This window comes from Macrobrachium rosenbergii, chromosome 10 (assembly GCF_040412425.1).
Source record: "Macrobrachium rosenbergii isolate ZJJX-2024 chromosome 10, ASM4041242v1, whole genome shotgun sequence".
Lineage (NCBI taxonomy): Eukaryota > Metazoa > Arthropoda > Malacostraca > Decapoda > Palaemonidae > Macrobrachium > Macrobrachium rosenbergii.
Window position 1 is genome coordinate 42,151,527 of NC_089750.1, and position 17,079 is coordinate 42,168,605.

At 38.6% G+C, this 17,079-nt stretch overlaps 1 protein-coding gene across 7 annotated transcripts in view; it reads left to right on the top strand.

Moving 5' to 3' along the window:
* Window positions 1–17,079, top strand: part of LOC136842602 (unconventional myosin-XVIIIa-like) — a 1,295,621-nt gene that overhangs the window by 1,204,784 nt on the left and 73,758 nt on the right. For all 7 annotated transcript variants that reach the window (XM_067110180.1, XM_067110181.1, XM_067110182.1 and 4 more), the window contains one exon: window positions 9,716–9,963. In XM_067110180.1, coding sequence (XP_066966281.1) covers window positions 9,716–9,963 — 248 coding nt within the window. The remainder of the gene's footprint in view (window positions 1–9,715; window positions 9,964–17,079) is intronic.

Below are 17,079 nucleotides of genomic sequence, written 5' to 3' on the forward strand. Positions count from 1 at the left end.
GAAAGGTTACAAATTACTGGGGGCACTGTCATTGGGTCTGCTATTAGGCAGGAAGTATTTTCTTAATGCCTATTCAGGTGCTATTCTAAGCTCATGATCTTAGACGGTGACCACTTACATTATTTTCATTACATGAACTTAGAGGACCTTACTAATGTTCAGGGTAGAATTCTTCTAGTTTTCAACGTTTCTATTTAAGTCTTTAATAGCATAAGAATGATGTTTATTTCTCTGTTACTATTTCACCGGGTGACACGGGACCCGATCCAGAAAGAAAAGGATTTTGACAAAGGAAAAATCTATTTCTGGAGAGGGGCCCGTGTCACCCAGTGACCCACCCTGTTTTTCATTCTCTCCTCCCTTGATAAACTTCATTCTAGTGAGGTGGGTGCTAACATGGAATGCGGCTAGTGTTGCCTTGTATACAGTCCATGAGTAGTGCATGGGCTTGTATCGGCACCTCTCTCGTTGGGACTTTTGACATTGGGAATCTCTATAGGATAAGGTTCCGTGTTTTTGTAGTTAACCTTTTCCATACACGACTCCATCTAGTGGAGCTCGCTCTGGGGGTAGTAACTCCAGCATTTCATTTAGCTTTCTCTGGTATCTAGCAACGGAATTACCTAGAAATAAGTGCTGAATGGACTATTTCACCGGGTGACACGGGCCCCTCTCCAGAAATAGATTTTTCCTTTGTCAAAATCCTTTAAATAGCTCTACTATACAGTCAGTACAAGATATGCCACTCTTTGGAACAGTCACTGCATTACTAAGTTTGCGCTCATCTGCAAAGCTACGTCGACATAAAAATCTGCAGAATCTACGAGTACTAAACTTGGGAGACAACAAGCTAGAAACTTTTTTTAAAAAACAAAGGGAAGAAACCATCAAGGTCTTCTGCACCCCAGCTATTAAGATTATCCAGAATTTTCTTAACATCCCTGGAGCAAAATGCAAATTTTGTAAGAAGAGGTTCAGGATGACAAGTATGAGGGAGAGGGACATCCTCAGCTAATTGCTTAGCTTCAAAAGCTTGATGAAGTTGTTCAGCCTTTTCCCAAGGGCCAGTGACCAATCTACCATCATCTGTTAGTATTGGTGGAATGGAAGGTGAGCATGCCCCAAAGATAGATGATGCCAATTTGGTCCACCACAGATGAGGCTGAGTAATTCCTTCAAGTTTCCTCTTCAAGGAATTACTGTATTGTAATTTCTCTCAGCTGTATGGTAATTTCTTTTTGTAGCATGGTGAGACTCAACAAAAATAGTGTAATTTTCATTTGAATGATTTCATCTCCATGCGTTAAATTTGGTCTGTTTGTCATGGTAGGCTCGTCTGCATGTATTATCAAACCATGGCTGGTTGGTCATTTGTCCAAAATTTGATGACCTGTCTTAGGGACATATCTTATTAAAATAGCCCTGAGCATTTCGTTTAACTTCATCTTGTGATCAGGATCTAATATAGCATCTGAAATATTAAGTGCTTGTTTCCAATAGTGGAATTAGGAATATACTGATTGACAGATACGTCCAACTCAGTGGCGTAATGATCAGAAGTACCGATGTATGCACAGACCTTGGACTTCACAATAGCTGTAACATCTGTGAATATGAGGCCTAACTTATTACCAGAAATGTTCGTGGGTTCCTCATTTAGCTGGACAAAATTGGAGGATACACAGAACTCAAGAGCAGATTGGCCATGTTGATCTGTGGAATTTGAATTTAGCCACTTACTGTGCTTTGCATTACAGTTTCCACAAATAACGAATGAAGCTTTTGAATCCTGTCATATATAGAATCATCAATATTTGGTTTAAGGTAAACAGCAAATGTATAAACATTGTAGAACTTGCTGAAAATTTTAAAACAAAGAGCTTCATGGCAACTACACTCCAAATTTTTCTGACAGTAAATAGTTCATCCAGACTTAGAGTATACAGCCATACCTTGCACATGTGGGATGTTAGGACGATAAATAAAATCAGGACCATCAAACCCTGGGATTAAAAACTCCACCTTTGACTTGTCACTACTTACAAGCGTCTCAGATGAAAACAACAAATAGCAGTTATGGGCACAACTCTGGAGATCAAGAAAATTTAACCTTAAGCCCCAAATATCTGAGTAAAGTACTTTGCAATTTTTCTTGCTGTAATGAGTAACAGGCCCAGGGTTCAGCTCATTGTCTTCTGAAAGAAATAAAATTATCAGCGTAAAATCAGAATCAAAACTAATAAATAAACTCATAACAACAGTAACATTGTAAAAATCAACAGAACAATACCATCAACAACAACAGTATTTACATTATTTACAAAAATAAACGTCACCATATATCATTGCAAAAAGCACCGGAAGCAACTGGTCAACAAGGTGGGGCCTGCACACCTTGTAAGGCAAAAGAAATCTGCCAGGTTTGCCTCAACAACTGGTGGAGGACAGTCAGGATGGATTTAGAAATAAAACATTCAGTACGAAAAGATTAGGTAAAGACAAAGGCACTTTCCTGATAATCCACCAAGCAACTTTTGCTTTCTCATCAGCCCATCCTACACACTTTCCGAAAAAACAGGAAGTGAACGAAAAAGAGGATAAATGCCTGATTGTACTCTCAGGCAAGGAAGAGTGTGTGTGTGTGTGTGTGTGTGTGTGTGTGTGTGTGTATGGTTGGCTCTCTTCCCTCCCTTATCCCTTAGAGCACCAACTAGGATGAAGTGCACACTGAACATTAGTTGAGATATAGGTGAGTACCTAAGAAACCAATTTTAGTTAATCTAGAAGACATCTGCATCACATCCCTTCACAAGGGGGTGGGTGATATGATAGCCTGCACGAAATTCTGCTTTGTATCAGCCATACAGTGTTCTATTTCTTTGGATCCCATTACTATGTAATAATTAAGAGTTTGCTGCCTGATAACATGTCACTTCCCATGGGAAATGACATGGTTCTTTAGAAGCACTTTTTGCTAGCTGTATTGGTGGTATATCACAGGACTCTACTTTTGTGATCTTCTCCTCACCAGAATCGTTAGGGGCTCTTAGGAAGAATGTTCCTTGTTAGCTCCTTTTTTATCCAGGAACATATTCTATAAAGTGGGATGTTACTGCAACCAGTTAAAGGGACAGCCCCCTATCTAAAGAGTAAGTCTCCACATAAAGGTGATGGTTTTTATTCCCATAGGAAAAAATAAAAAATTATTTAAAGTGTTATTTATTTTCTTAGATACACAAACCAGAGCCTTTTAGTGTATATCCAACATATACACCTAACATCTACCACCCCACGTAGTCCATGAGGTGAAAGATAAGGACATCTGTGAGCACCATGTCCATGAGGTGAAAGATAAAGACATCTGTGAGCACCATGTGGGGTTCCCCTACTCGCTCACCATTGCCTGTATATGGATACCATTGTAAATACATTCATTCAGCCATGTAGCTGTGCAAGCACAAGATATTTCTCCACTTAAAAGTTCTTGGTTTATATACCTTGGAAAAAATACAAATTTGTTATTCTGCAGTGCTTGCTTTGATAGGAAATGCTTCAACCTCATCTTTTTGAGATATCCAAAGAACCCATCACTCCTCCTGTTGATGAGCTTTGCCCTAAAAGACTTCATAATAGTAATGAGGTCCATGGCAGATATACCATCTTCTCAATCTTCTTGAACACCTCTTCAAAGATGGACAAAAGGTTATTAAAGAAGAGAAGGTATGCTTCAACAGCACTCTTCATTGATAGTTCCCAAAGGCAACTTCAATGTATTTCAGATTAGCTTAGGGCACTCCTCCCCTTGGCTGATGAAGCATGACTTCAAAGGTGTCCAGTTCTGCAAAATTCTGGAGATGGCAGGGTTCAGCAACAACAATCTGCTTGTGATGTGACACAGAAACTTTTTAAATTCCCTGCTTGTATAGACATTCCTAACATCCATCTATGAAAACATGTTCAGTGAATGTTTAACTGTGTTATGCATCTTGTGTGGATGACAGTTTGTTTTGTATGCAATTCGGTGTAGGCAGAGTTGTAGACAATTATGAATTCCATAATTGACATTGTTGTCAGCACTGAAGCTGATACCTGTTCCAAGCTCCTTCAGCCAATTCATGAGGATTCTCTATGAAATTGAGCATTTTATTTTTAATAATGTATTCCATTGATGTAAAGTACTGCACAGCCAGGGGAAACAATTTCCTTTGTTGGTTACACCATACATCAGTCAGAAGAGAAATCTGAACAGGTTTCACACTAAGTTTTGGTGAAGTTGGTGACAAAATGTTGACAATTTCACACGCAGTTATGGGAGCAAGGACATTTATTACCAGTACATCATCTTTCGTCAGATCTTTTTTGCTGTCTTAGAATCACTGAATGTCTTTGGTTAAGCTTTTGTCCCACATAGCTCAGTTTGTGTTTGGCAATATGGTCAACATGAGTCATCTCAGCAAGTGACACCTGCAAGAGGAAACAGGATGATTCATATGACCAAACTGGTTATATGAATCATATAGCAATGTATAATGGTATATAAGATAGATAAATTAGACTGAATACTTACTGAATTAGTATCCAGTTAACTTCAGTGGCAAGATAACTTTATGCAGTTCTCTCTCCCTTCTAAACCTGATTATTGCTGATATGATGATTCCCAGTGCAATGCTGTTTTATATCACTTGTACCGCCATTAGAATTTGCAAAAAGAAAGTGGCAACACATTGTACAAAATGCTTTTTGATTTTCATTACTAATCATCCAAGATGATGGTGGTTTGAATGTATATACTGCACAGCATTAGATAATTCTTACTAACTAAAACTGGAGTGGCATCAATCACCCAGATGTTGTGATGCCAGTTTTAATAATCATAAATCAATCTTAAACTGGATATTATCTTGTGCTACTGCTACTCCAATGGTAGTGTGAAGAATGCTTAAATGCTTCACACAAACACACACACACACAGTAATGCATCAAGCAGTGGACACAACCACACTAAAACTGTGCACAGCACTTTTCTCTCTCTCTCTGTTAGAAATCTTTTTTCATAAGAATTTGGCATTTCTGTCTGATGCACTTACAACACAGACTGAAAAATATATGTAACACTACATGACTGTATTAAGTTCAGAATTGTACTGCATTAAATAAATGTCAGTCAGAGGCGCTGTTCAGAGAGAAAGGGGGGTTGTACAGTTAGTGTGCAGTTTACTAAATGTGATGCATACATGCATGTATACACATGCAGGCTAGCCTAGTCTAGGCAGGCATGTCAACTTTACACAACAAAAACATGCAGATTTACGTAACTTTATTAATTGAAATTGACCAAAAATATTGTTTAAATTCACAAGCTTGTAGATAATTTCTAATATTTAACATATGAATGTTCTTCCATTTTAATTGCACATACTGTATAAGCATTCATAAATGCATTGTCACCATCATGGTTATCCATTGGAGGCAGAAGAGCTAGAGGGGAATGTTTTGAAATATTTGCTGCCATACCGGAGCTGCTTTTGTTTTCCATTCCAAATTGCAATGAATTACTGTATTATTAAGATTTTGTTGTTGTCCTAGTTCCATGCTTTGTCCAAGTTTTTCTGCCATACTGTAGCTATAATGTATTTTGATAACATTAAATGCTTACTTTTGAAAAAGTTTTCTTAATAGAGTATAGTATTCCCATCTAAAATTGATGGGGATCTTGTATGCTCAGGAGTCGTATATGCCATTAAGTACAGTACAGTACAGTAGTTCTCTTCACTCTTTTGGACTTAGGCCTGAATGCCTTTCTGGTTCACATTGTCAGATACTGTATGCCTTTTCTCAATTGTTTCATGGTTTTTTTTTTTTATTGGTTTTCATCCTGGTACTGTACTATACTTACATAAGTACAGGTCGACCATCACTAATCTGGCAGTCATTAATCCAGTTCCATCACTAATCTGGCACTAATTTCGGCTATTACAGTTTCAAATTTCCTGGGTCACCGCACCAACATGCTACTACTGTTTGTTGGCACTACTTGTGTGTGTGTACGTACAAACATACCCTACGCACGATTGCAGTTATCTTTTGGGGTTTAAAAAAAAATAAGGAAATGCAGTAAAAAAATAAATGAGAACACCATAAAATATAAGTAAGATAATTGTAAGTGTAACAGCACAAAACAAAACAAGCTGTAGGAAATTCTCTGACCCCAGCGAATGAGTTTGTGCATTCGTATGTACCCTACATACGTGATTGCGTTTATCTTTTGGGTTGTGAAAATAAGAAACAAGAAAATTCAGTGAAAATATAAATGCAAAGAGTGTAAAATATAAATAAAAAATCATAAGCGTAACAACATGAACCAAAACAAGCTGTAGCAATTTATTCAACACCAGAGAGTGAGTTTGTGCTTTCATATGTACCCTATTCACACAATTGTGTGTATCTTTTGGGTTGTACTAAATATGAAAAATGAGAAAGTACAGTAAAAATATAAATGCAAATAATAGTGTAAAATGTAAATAAAAAATCATAAGCGTAACAGCACGAACCAGAGCAAGCTGTAGCAAGTTCTCCAAACAAAATTGTTTATCTTTTGGGTTGTAAATATAAAAAATGAGACAATACAGTACAAATATAAATGTGAATAGTATAAAATATAAAAAAAATCATAAGTGCAACAACACAAATCAAAACAAGCAAGGAAGTTCTCTGATGCCAGCGAATGAATTTGGGAGTTTGTACGTACCCTATACTTACGATTCCAGTTATCATTGGGATTGTAAAAATTAAAAATGAGAAAATACAGTAAAATGTAAATGAGAATAATGTAAAGTATATAAAAAGAATTCCAAGATGGAGATGGGAATCCTGACAGCCCTTCACCTCAACCTCTGTAAATGTGCTTAGTTGCAAATTCCAGCGCTTCACTTTGGAAGTGGGAGTGATGAACTTTCTTGTGTAAGTCAACATAATTACCTTTATCATTTATTTTACTGGGTAATTTTCATTTAATGTTTCTTTTTTCCATATTAACCAACTTGTACTGATATACAAGGTGTTTTAAAGGTAGGATGAAGTGGGTAACAGTTGGGGTAAGTTTATTCTAACCTAACCACTATGTAATTAGGCAAAATCACTAATCCAGCACCCTTCAGGCCCCAGTGATGCCAGATTAGTGATGGTCGACCTGTGCTACTATTCTGACTAACAGCTGCTGCCTCCACTCAATACAGTAATTGAGTTATGTCTTGCAGCTTCAGGACACTATCTCTCTCAGCAACTAACTACAGTAATTGTAATATATTTCCAACATATTTCTGAAACTAATTATTTTGGAATTATACCTATTAAAAGTCCTCTCCATTTTGTTTGGAAATCCCAAGACTTTGCTGCTTAAGACAGCACTGCCATAGAATTTTGCTCTGTTAACTGATGGTTTACAGTTATTCACCAGTATTCTAATATTTTATATCTTTTGAATTCATCCATTCTGTTACTACTACTTTTGTAACTGGTGTCTATTACAGCTTCATAATCCGGTAGATCATCATGATAATAGACATTCTGCCAGCTCCAAGGCCTGTCTTTTATCACATTTTGTTTATCGTCCTCTCTCTCTCTCTCTCTCTCTCTCTCTCTCTCTCTCTCTCTCTCTCTCTCTCTCTCTCTCTCTCTCTCTCTCTCTCTCTCTCCTTCCTGTTCCATCTTTTAATACAATATTTCTAACATCTTCCTTTGATTCTGCATATAGGACTTTATCATAGCAGGCCCATCAGGTCTCCTTTTCTGCACACATTTGTAGCTTTCTCCATTATTATGGACTCAGTGTTGGTCCTTGATGTACATTAGTATTTATCCCCAATTTATCTATATGCTTGCTACCATTTTCCATATATATTTTATGTTACAGTATTGTACCATTACAAGCTCAGTGAGTCTCTGGTACCCATAGCTATTGCAGTTCCTATCTAAGTACTATACTTGTTTGGTATTTGTTCAGACTAATTCCCAAGTTCCTCAAATATAAGACACCTCTCTTTTTGTTGGGAACTTTTCCTGTTATTGCTTCTTTGTAAAGAGTGAGCATTTCACACTTAGTATTTCATCACTGATGTTTGTATTCAGTTGAAATAACTCCAGTCAGACTTGGTACTTGAATAAGTATGATAGATGACTGTCTGTCTGTCTGTCTGTCCATCCCATCTTTATGTCAGTCACTGTGAACGTGCCTTGTTATTTTTTATTATGGAAGGGCTTTTCCAAAATGTGAAGCCATGGGTCCCAATGCTATAGATTTTGTACACAACTTTAATGTTGTCCATAACATTAAACTGTAAGGGAAATGGACTGCATATGTGGCACACTCACTTCACCAATGAAGACTTGGACACCAGGGTTAGTGACGTTGTCAGTATAACTGTGATATACTAAAAATATTTTCTTTCAGGGCATTCAGTTATCACAAACGCATCTTGTGGGGAGAAAACCTGCTTGAGTTTTCTAAGGTTTCATAAACCAGTAGGTGTGCTCTCTGAGGGGAGCTGGTTAGGTTCAATGTGGGATATGAGTTGATTTTGCCAATGTTTTCAAAGTCTTATGATACTGCAGTCTTGGAGCTTTAAAATACATCATATTCTCTATTTGTGTACAGTGGTTCTGGATTTCCGGCTTCACCTATTCAAGGATTTATCTGTGGAACATATATCCACATTATTCACGGAAAATTTGTCTATTCGCAGTATATTTCATAGAGGAATATTCACTGATTACTGTATTTTCATATTTTCATGACAAAATACATTTGTTGTGATAAAACTATTAAAATACAATACTAAGCATTTTTAGAGGGGTGTCAAGTATTTGCAGATTGTAGCTATTCACCGGGGGTTGTGGTACACATCCCCCACAAGTACCAGAGGTCTACTGTATTTGTTGTATCATTGCCTCCCAGTGCAAATTTAATTTTTTCATTCAGTAAATTTACAAAGAAGTACTTTAGCATTACAGTATACAGTATCATATTTTTCTTTTCAACTTAAATTTTTCCATTGAATCAGTTCTGTACCAATGCCCTACTTATATCTTGAGAAATGGATATTCCTATGATTTCCTCTTCTGTTATTGCATTGAGAGTCCCCATTTGCCCCAGAAGGCTCTTGTTCTTCTCATCAGTTGCTCTTTGCACATCTTGGTTCCACAACCATGTGTCTCTGTCCTTCCTAAATATCACTTTTTGAATCCCATTTTTTCCTATTTTTTTTTTTATAAAACATGATTTACAGCATAATCTATCAGAAATATAAATTTCGTGCTGAAAGTCAATTCTGGTTGAATAGCTCTAATTATGAAAAAGATAAAGCAGTTGGCAGCACACTTGAACCAAAATCTACATAACAAGTACTCTGTAATGAGCATGGTTTCCAATATAAACAAACAAAAGTTATCATACCAATATTTCTGACTATACACTTGCAACAGAAGTCAGATAGAAGAAAAGTTGGTGCAAGTGATGAGATAGAGAGAACACTAATGCAAAAATGACGATGTTGGTAATTATGGGCTCCTGTAAAAACTTACCCGTTCTCAGTTTTAAATAGTCTCCCATTCTCGTGTAGCTGTAATTGTATTTTTACTTATTATTTTAAGGTTCATAGATTGTTTCTGTTTACTGTTTACTTTAGCAATAGTATTAATGAGGCAATTATTTCTTCAGGTTTGGAGGCACAGCTTGAGAATGAACATGAAGAGCGAACTCTCTTAGTTCGTGAAAAACACGAATTGGAACGTCGTATAACTGATCTGCAAGACAGAACTATCACACATGTGGATGAAGATTATGTTCATAAATTGAAGAAAGAACTCAAAAAGACTAAAGCACTCCTTCGTGATACTCAGACCATGTTGGAAAAAGCCCAGTCCGAAGGCAGTCATAAGCTGATATTGAGGCAGTTGAAGACACAAGTATAATTCATTATTTAATTAAGTGGGATTTTTTTATGCTTGGTTGTCATATTAAGTGTAAATTGTTAGTATATGCTATACTTGTATTTCCTTTCTTATTTTGTATCATGTATTGAAATTCTATTTATTTCAATTGAATTACAGACCATTACCTTTTATACAAGGGATATCTTACAGTTAGAGCTGGAAACTGGTCAAAACTTGGCAATAAGGTAATTAACTAGATGGTTAAAGAGTGGAGATGGGGGAGTCCAGTTCTAGGGCTTCTTGCAAGGAATTTATTAATTGGGATTTGCTGCAGTAAATTAGGTTTGGTAAGAGGAGGAAGAAGGATAAAAGGAGTTTGCCAGCTCCCTGGGAGTCAGGGGGAATACTCATCTGAGGATGCCCTCAAACCCTTCTAGTTCCTTCCTATCCCCACCCCCCTTCCTTTTGTGTCTGTAAGTGCTACTACTTCTAGAAGTAGTACTAGGCCCAAGGAACCTGACCATGAATCTTTTCCTGAGGACACAGCAGCTTCTGATGGAGGTGCTTCATCAGCAGCTGTGTTGCCCCTGATATGACTGATCATGATTCAGGCATTCCAGGCGTCTGTAGGTAGACATCGTCTTCGGAGTACTTGTAGAAGAAGTGGCCTGCCTTGAATATTCTGGGTAGCCCATCTTTCGCAGCTTTCCTAGATAAACTGGCAGAGGAGAAAGAGGGCCTTAACGCCTGACCCCCCTGCAGACAGTTCCTGATTGGTCTACATCTTTTTCAGGGGGTCTTCCTTTTCAGTAGTTCTCCCAGTAGTGGGTCCTCTAGTGGGTAAGACTTCAGCTGCTGTTCCTGCCTTAACCAGTCCTGCAGTGTGTAAGGCAAGTGAACCAGTGGAGGAAAAGGGAAGGAGTGCCGATGACACTCTCCCTCTTCATCATTTTCCTCTTCGTCATCAAACTCATCTTCTCATTCTCAACCCCAGATTCTTTCTCAGCCAGAGGAAGAAGGGGAAGTCTAAGGCCTCATGTCAGATGTCCAAGAGGGTTACTAAATGTGCCCTTCCTGTTAGTGGGTAGGTGAGGTACACGATCATGGGTAGTGATCAACCTGCCTCAGGTAGAGCTGGTGCCACAGCACCAGCTCACTTAGACTCAAGGTCTGTTTCCACCTTGTCTGACTGTGAGTGCTCGGGCTCACACCAAGACAAGTCTGCTTAGCTCACTTACTTTGCCCAAACACGGTCAGACGGCTGAGGAAAGATAGGTGAGTGAGACAACCCCTCTCACTGCGACCCATTGGGGTCGCACAGAGAGGGGTTTGCACAACCCACCCACTTGTCACTGATCTGATCTCAGGATCAGGTTCGTGCAGATACTGGGGAGGTTCTGCCTCTTGGTCTTCTCTGGGAGAGTATGGGAGGTAATCTGCAATGTTTCCATCCTCAGCACTTTTGTGCTTTATGGAGCATGCTCAATCTGAGAGCTCCTTCTACAAGGAGAGGTCATCATTTAGCTCTTCACCTCTTGTGTACGCAGCTAGCTGCGTGAATGGGAAGGGAATGGGAGGAGTGGTGCTAGGGCTCGTTCTTCTCCTCTGTCTTCTTTCTCATGGATACCAGGTCTCAAAGCAGGGGGGCAACAGTTTCTGAATTGGAATGAGGGTTTGACAGTGACTTTTGTGTCTTGTGCCTTTTCTCCGAAAGGTTTGTCTGGTTCAATATGGGACACCCTAGGGAGCAGAGTTCTGGCATGACTTCTGCTTTGGCTGAAGGAGCAGCAGCCCATGTCCCTAGGGATCTGTTGGAATTGGATGGTCCCACTCCTCTGAACCTCTGCAGACTGAGCTGGAGCAGCAGTTTTTGGAGATAATTTTGTTATGAGCGGAATAACCAAGGGAAGGTGACTACTGCTTCATACCATTTAACAGTTTCATTGACAAAGATAACCTTCAGGAACACCCCAGAGGCATGACCCTCAATTCGGTTGCCATGGTCACCATTAGCACTTGCTGTTTTAGAGGAGGTGAATGCCCTGATCTGTGGGTCAATGGTTTTCTTTACCTCAGCAGATTGTACAGACTCCTTCCTTCACACATACATGCCAGAGGAGGTGTCATGTGCCAGAGGATGCAGAGGCCATTCCTCTGGTGTTGTATCAGTGTGCAGGCTCTCCCTGATGTAGCTGCAGTGGAGACTGTGTCTATGAAGTCCCTCCAGACCATCTTGTGGCTTGACTTATGGTTAAACACATTGATGATCTATGCTTTGTCAGGTATATGATCTCAGAATGAGAGGGCATTGTTTAGGAAGGTGTTGGTGTCAGGAGGTAGGGCTCAGACCTTCTTGGTCTACGAAAGTGTCAACCAGTGGGTAGGGCAAACTTGGTCCTTCAGAGGAGAGATATGGTTGTCTCTTGTCTTGAGGCAAATGTCGCACACGAGTAGACTCTTGCTTACGGAACAATGTTTGGCTCTTCTCTACTCTTTCCTAAGAATATTGTGGAGGCAGTGGTGGATTGGAGATTCATGAACCCAAAACTCTCTTAACACTTCCAGTTAGAGCCAATCCACAGGTCAGGCTAGCCCCCATGTCTGGGACTTTCAGATAGCGTGATCTTCAGAAGCCCAGGCAAGGAGCCCATTCTTCTTACTCTAAAAAGTGCAGAGTCTTTTCAGCCCTTTCATCCACTTCTCTGGCAGTGCCTAGAAGGAAGGGAGGGGGTTGCTGCAGGTGATGATCCCCTTCCTCCACTGCTATGCATATGGGATTGCCTTTCTTGCCCATTGGGCCATGTGGCAGGAGCAGAGTGCAGAGCTCTGGGTAGCAGCTGTTCTTCAGGATGGTTACAGGAATCCATTCAAGGACATTTGTTTCCCCCTTCCCCCTCTAAGAGACACTGAACAGTTTCCACTTCCTACCTTCCAAACCCATGGATGTCCCATACCCTGTTAGCAAAGGTGGATGCGGTGATGGAGGAGGGTGCCATAGAAGACATTGAGTGCCAGCCTGGGGGTGGGTTTTTTACAGTCAAATTTTGTTAGTGGAGAAGGCAGCTGGAGGTTGGAGACCCCAGTGATTGACACCTCTTCCCTGAACAAGCCTTGTTCAGACTGAGTTCAAAATGGAAACAGTGTTGACTGTATTAGAATCAATCAGAGAGTGGGTCTTCATGTTCTTGATAGATCCAAAGGATGCATACTTTCAAGTACCCATTTTACCCCTTCGCCACCGGCCTGTTGCATTGCTGCTAACACTTGCATACCACATGAGACCCCCTGTCAACCGGGAGTATATTAATCATCACTTGCTCCCACTAAATTTTATGTTATTCATATTTTTCCTTTATATTCTTATGTGAAAACATTGTATATATATCAATGAATATTTTTTACCACATTGGTGAAAAAAAAAATGATAAGGATATCGGAAAAAAGAGGAATATTTAGTGGAAAAAGTAATTGTAGAACAGAAACAGTTATAAAGTAGTAGAAATAGTAGTAAAGTAGTAGAAATAAAGTAGCAGAAAAAGTAGTAAAGTATTAATAAAATAATAGTAGTAGCAATAATAGTACTAGTAGTACTAGTTTTCTTATGGAAACAATGAGTACTAGGTTTCATACGGAAACAGCGTATACATCAATGAATGTTTATGGCATTGGAAATGACAATAATAATAATAGTAATAATAGGGAAATAATAATAATAACAATACCGTAATATAATAATAATAATGATATGGTAATAATAATAATAATGTAATAATAATAATAATGAATAATTATAATAAAAGCAACAATAATACCACTACTACCAGCAGTAGTCAACAAGATAATGATAATAATATTTTTAGAACATGTTAGTTTAAAAAAAAAATGAAAGTAGTTTTCATAAAATAGTATGTAACACCAAAAACATGTCTCTGCTGTGCTCAGGTTGGAAGTGTTGATTATTACTGCCTTGACAACCCAGCCCTTGGAGCCTCAGCACCTTGTTTTTTATGTGCATGAGAGCACCAAGCTATAAAGTGTTCCTTTGAGCATAGTCCAGGCTCCCCAGGGCACCCAGGGCAGTGGTAAATGGTATCCTTCCTCTTTTTGAAGTCCCTGGTGCAGATGCAACATTTTTTCTGTTTCTTGGGTTGAAATCAAACCCCGGAATGTATGACGTCCATGTTAGGCATCTTCGTGGGTTTCTGTGACTTCTCCTCTTCTTCTGCCTGAAGGATGGCCCTGCCACCAGGACTATGGTGAAATACCAAACCGTTACTGACTTCGAGGATGTATGCCAAGAAGTCCTTCTTGTAATATTTTTGGTTCTTGTTGGCCAAGTAGGAGTTCAGCAGTATCCAAAAGATATAATGTATACCAAGTTTTTTGAACCAGGCAAGGGATTTCTTTCCATAGGCATATGGTTCAAGCAGCTGGTCTGCCATGTCAATGCTGCCCATCAGACTATTATATTTTTCAATATGGAGTGGCTTGTTATAAAAACAGTTTTATCCCCGAAGTATGTTTTGCACTTCTCTACCATGCCAGCTGTATACGGTACAGAGTTGTCAGTACATTGACCTCCTTTTTGTCCGTATACTTGACAACGAGTGTGTTGCCCTTCCTTTCAAAAGTTGACTGGTGTTTGGAGAGTTTTTCATCTATAAGTTTCTTAGGGGGTCCCCTGCCAGCTCGCACAACTCCAGTAAGTGACGTGTCCCTGGTGAGTAAGTAATTACCAAGGCGATAACTGGGATACCAATTATCTGTAACTACATGACATCCCTTGTCAAGCAAATTCCTCATTAGATGAACTACGATGATCTCCAATATAGATAGGTTAGCAGCAACTGGGTCAGGTACAGAAAAACTCATGTCCTTGCCATAATACACCTCGAAATTCCACGAATAGCTATTCCAATTTGGATCTGAAGGGCATAGTATAAAAACCTTTATTCCAAATATGGATCTTTTTGTTTGGATAAATTGCTTGAATCCCAGCCTCCCTTTCCAGAGCATCAGTGCCTCCTCTACAGCAATATCCTTCCCTGGTGTGAGCAGGTTCTGGGTACATTGGCACAGTAAGTAAAAAAATGGTTCAATACGAGCCTTAGGGTTTTTCTTATCCACCTGGTCTAATGGAGCAAACCTCATGAATTTCAGCAGGCAAAGAAATCTTGCTCAAGAAATTACTTCTTTACGAAAGATCCTTGGACCCCCTACCATGGCATCTCGTGACCAATACATATACATACGAGGCATTTTATTCACCCCCATTATCATCAGCAAGCTATAAAAACACATCTCATCATGAGTAACAAGCCTCCATAGAAGTCCATTCACCTTACGCTTTCCTGTTGAGCGAAAATACTCCTCTGCCAAAGCATTCATCCATCCACACAATCTGTCAATTACATCACCATGATGCTGAAAAAAAAACAAAATAAATGCAGTCAAAAGAAAAGACGTTTAGAATTCAAATCCACATGGTTTACGCACAAAATCATGATAATCCTTCTCAGATAATAGCCTGAGGTGCACTGGCACCTGTTGGACAATACCCCTCCTAATATCCCCATATGAAAATGACATTGTAAAGTCCATCGGACACTCATTGGCTAGAATGAATAGTGGGTGGGTGGAGCTCATACACAATACATGTCTAAAACCAAGCTTAAGAAAACCTCGAGGAGGGATCATACACTTTATAACTGACCATACGCGTGTACATCCCGGTGGTGAAGGGATTCTTTAAAACCTGACCATTAACCCAAGTATGCGGCGTTCGTGAGTTAGCTGTGAAGCGGAAAAAAGTTTTTTCAAAAAAAAACCTTTGTTTTTAAGATTAAGAGATTATTTTGAGGGATGAAATGAAAAAATATCATTATCATATATAAATATTGGAATATATGACTAAAAAAAAAACTAAGTATATAATTGTATACAAATCGCTGTGTAAGCAAAACGGCTAAAGCTAATGACTTAATGTTTTTAGTTGTATTGTACACTAAATTGCAATGATTTTTATAACTGGAAAATATTATCCAAAATGATAAAAGACGTGGACGTAAAATATTTTTTTTCAAAATTCATCCTGCTAGTGACTTCCCGTTTGTTGTGAAGCTAATTGATTGAATATTACTAGAGGGATTAACAGAGCATTTTCAGAAATGCGAATTTTTTCTATTTATTTTGAAAATATTTCAAAACTTACAACCATGAGTTATTTTTGTTGTATTTTGCATTTTCATATATAAAACCATTAACCAGTTAAAGGTGTTATGTAATGGTCCCTCAGTTTTTTTAAATTCACCATAAATCGAAATATTGTGTATCCAATTTATTGCAAAATTGGTGATTGGCTAGAATTGAGCTCGTTTTACCATTTCGAGTTAAAGTTGGGTGTTTGCTTGATTTTGAAAATATTTCAAAACTGGTGCCTGCTAAACAATTTGCACACATTTTCATGGTATATAAAAGTTTATGGCATCCTAATGTAAAACAGAGGTACAAACCTTCAGAACAGACGAAAGATTTCACCTTCTTGCCTTTAGTCAGGAGTTGGGGTTGCAATTCAACTGGGAGACTTCCAGTTTGTTGCAAAATGAGGTCTTATTGAATATTACTAGAATGCAGAGGCTTATAATTGCGTTTTTTTTTTTTACCATTATCTGACCAAAGCATGCAGTTATCGTGATTTATAGATTCAAAAGTAGCAGAGTTATTTTCTGTTGTAGCCATGAAATTGCGCACATTTCCATATATAAAACTTTATGTAACGACTAATATAAAACAGTGCAAAAAGTAGTGGCGAAAGAAGTTCCTGTTTTTTCAAAAATTCACCATAAATCGGAACAACCCAATTTTGAATGAAGGTAAATGATTGCAGGTGGTTTTTCATTTGGGTCATCTGTCATCATTCAAAACTGATAAAAGCTCATGAGTTATTTTCCATTTACATGCACTTTCTTCTTTATTGGCTAATATAGAACTGCAAAAATTAGCAGCGCGAAAGTCTGCCTCTCAGAAAAAAGATCCATAAATCATCCAATTTGTTGCAAATGAAGGTTGATTGAATATTACTAGAATGTAAGAGTTTTGAACTGGGAGGTTGAAAAGGGAGGACATTCAACAGACCTTGCTGAATAGGTT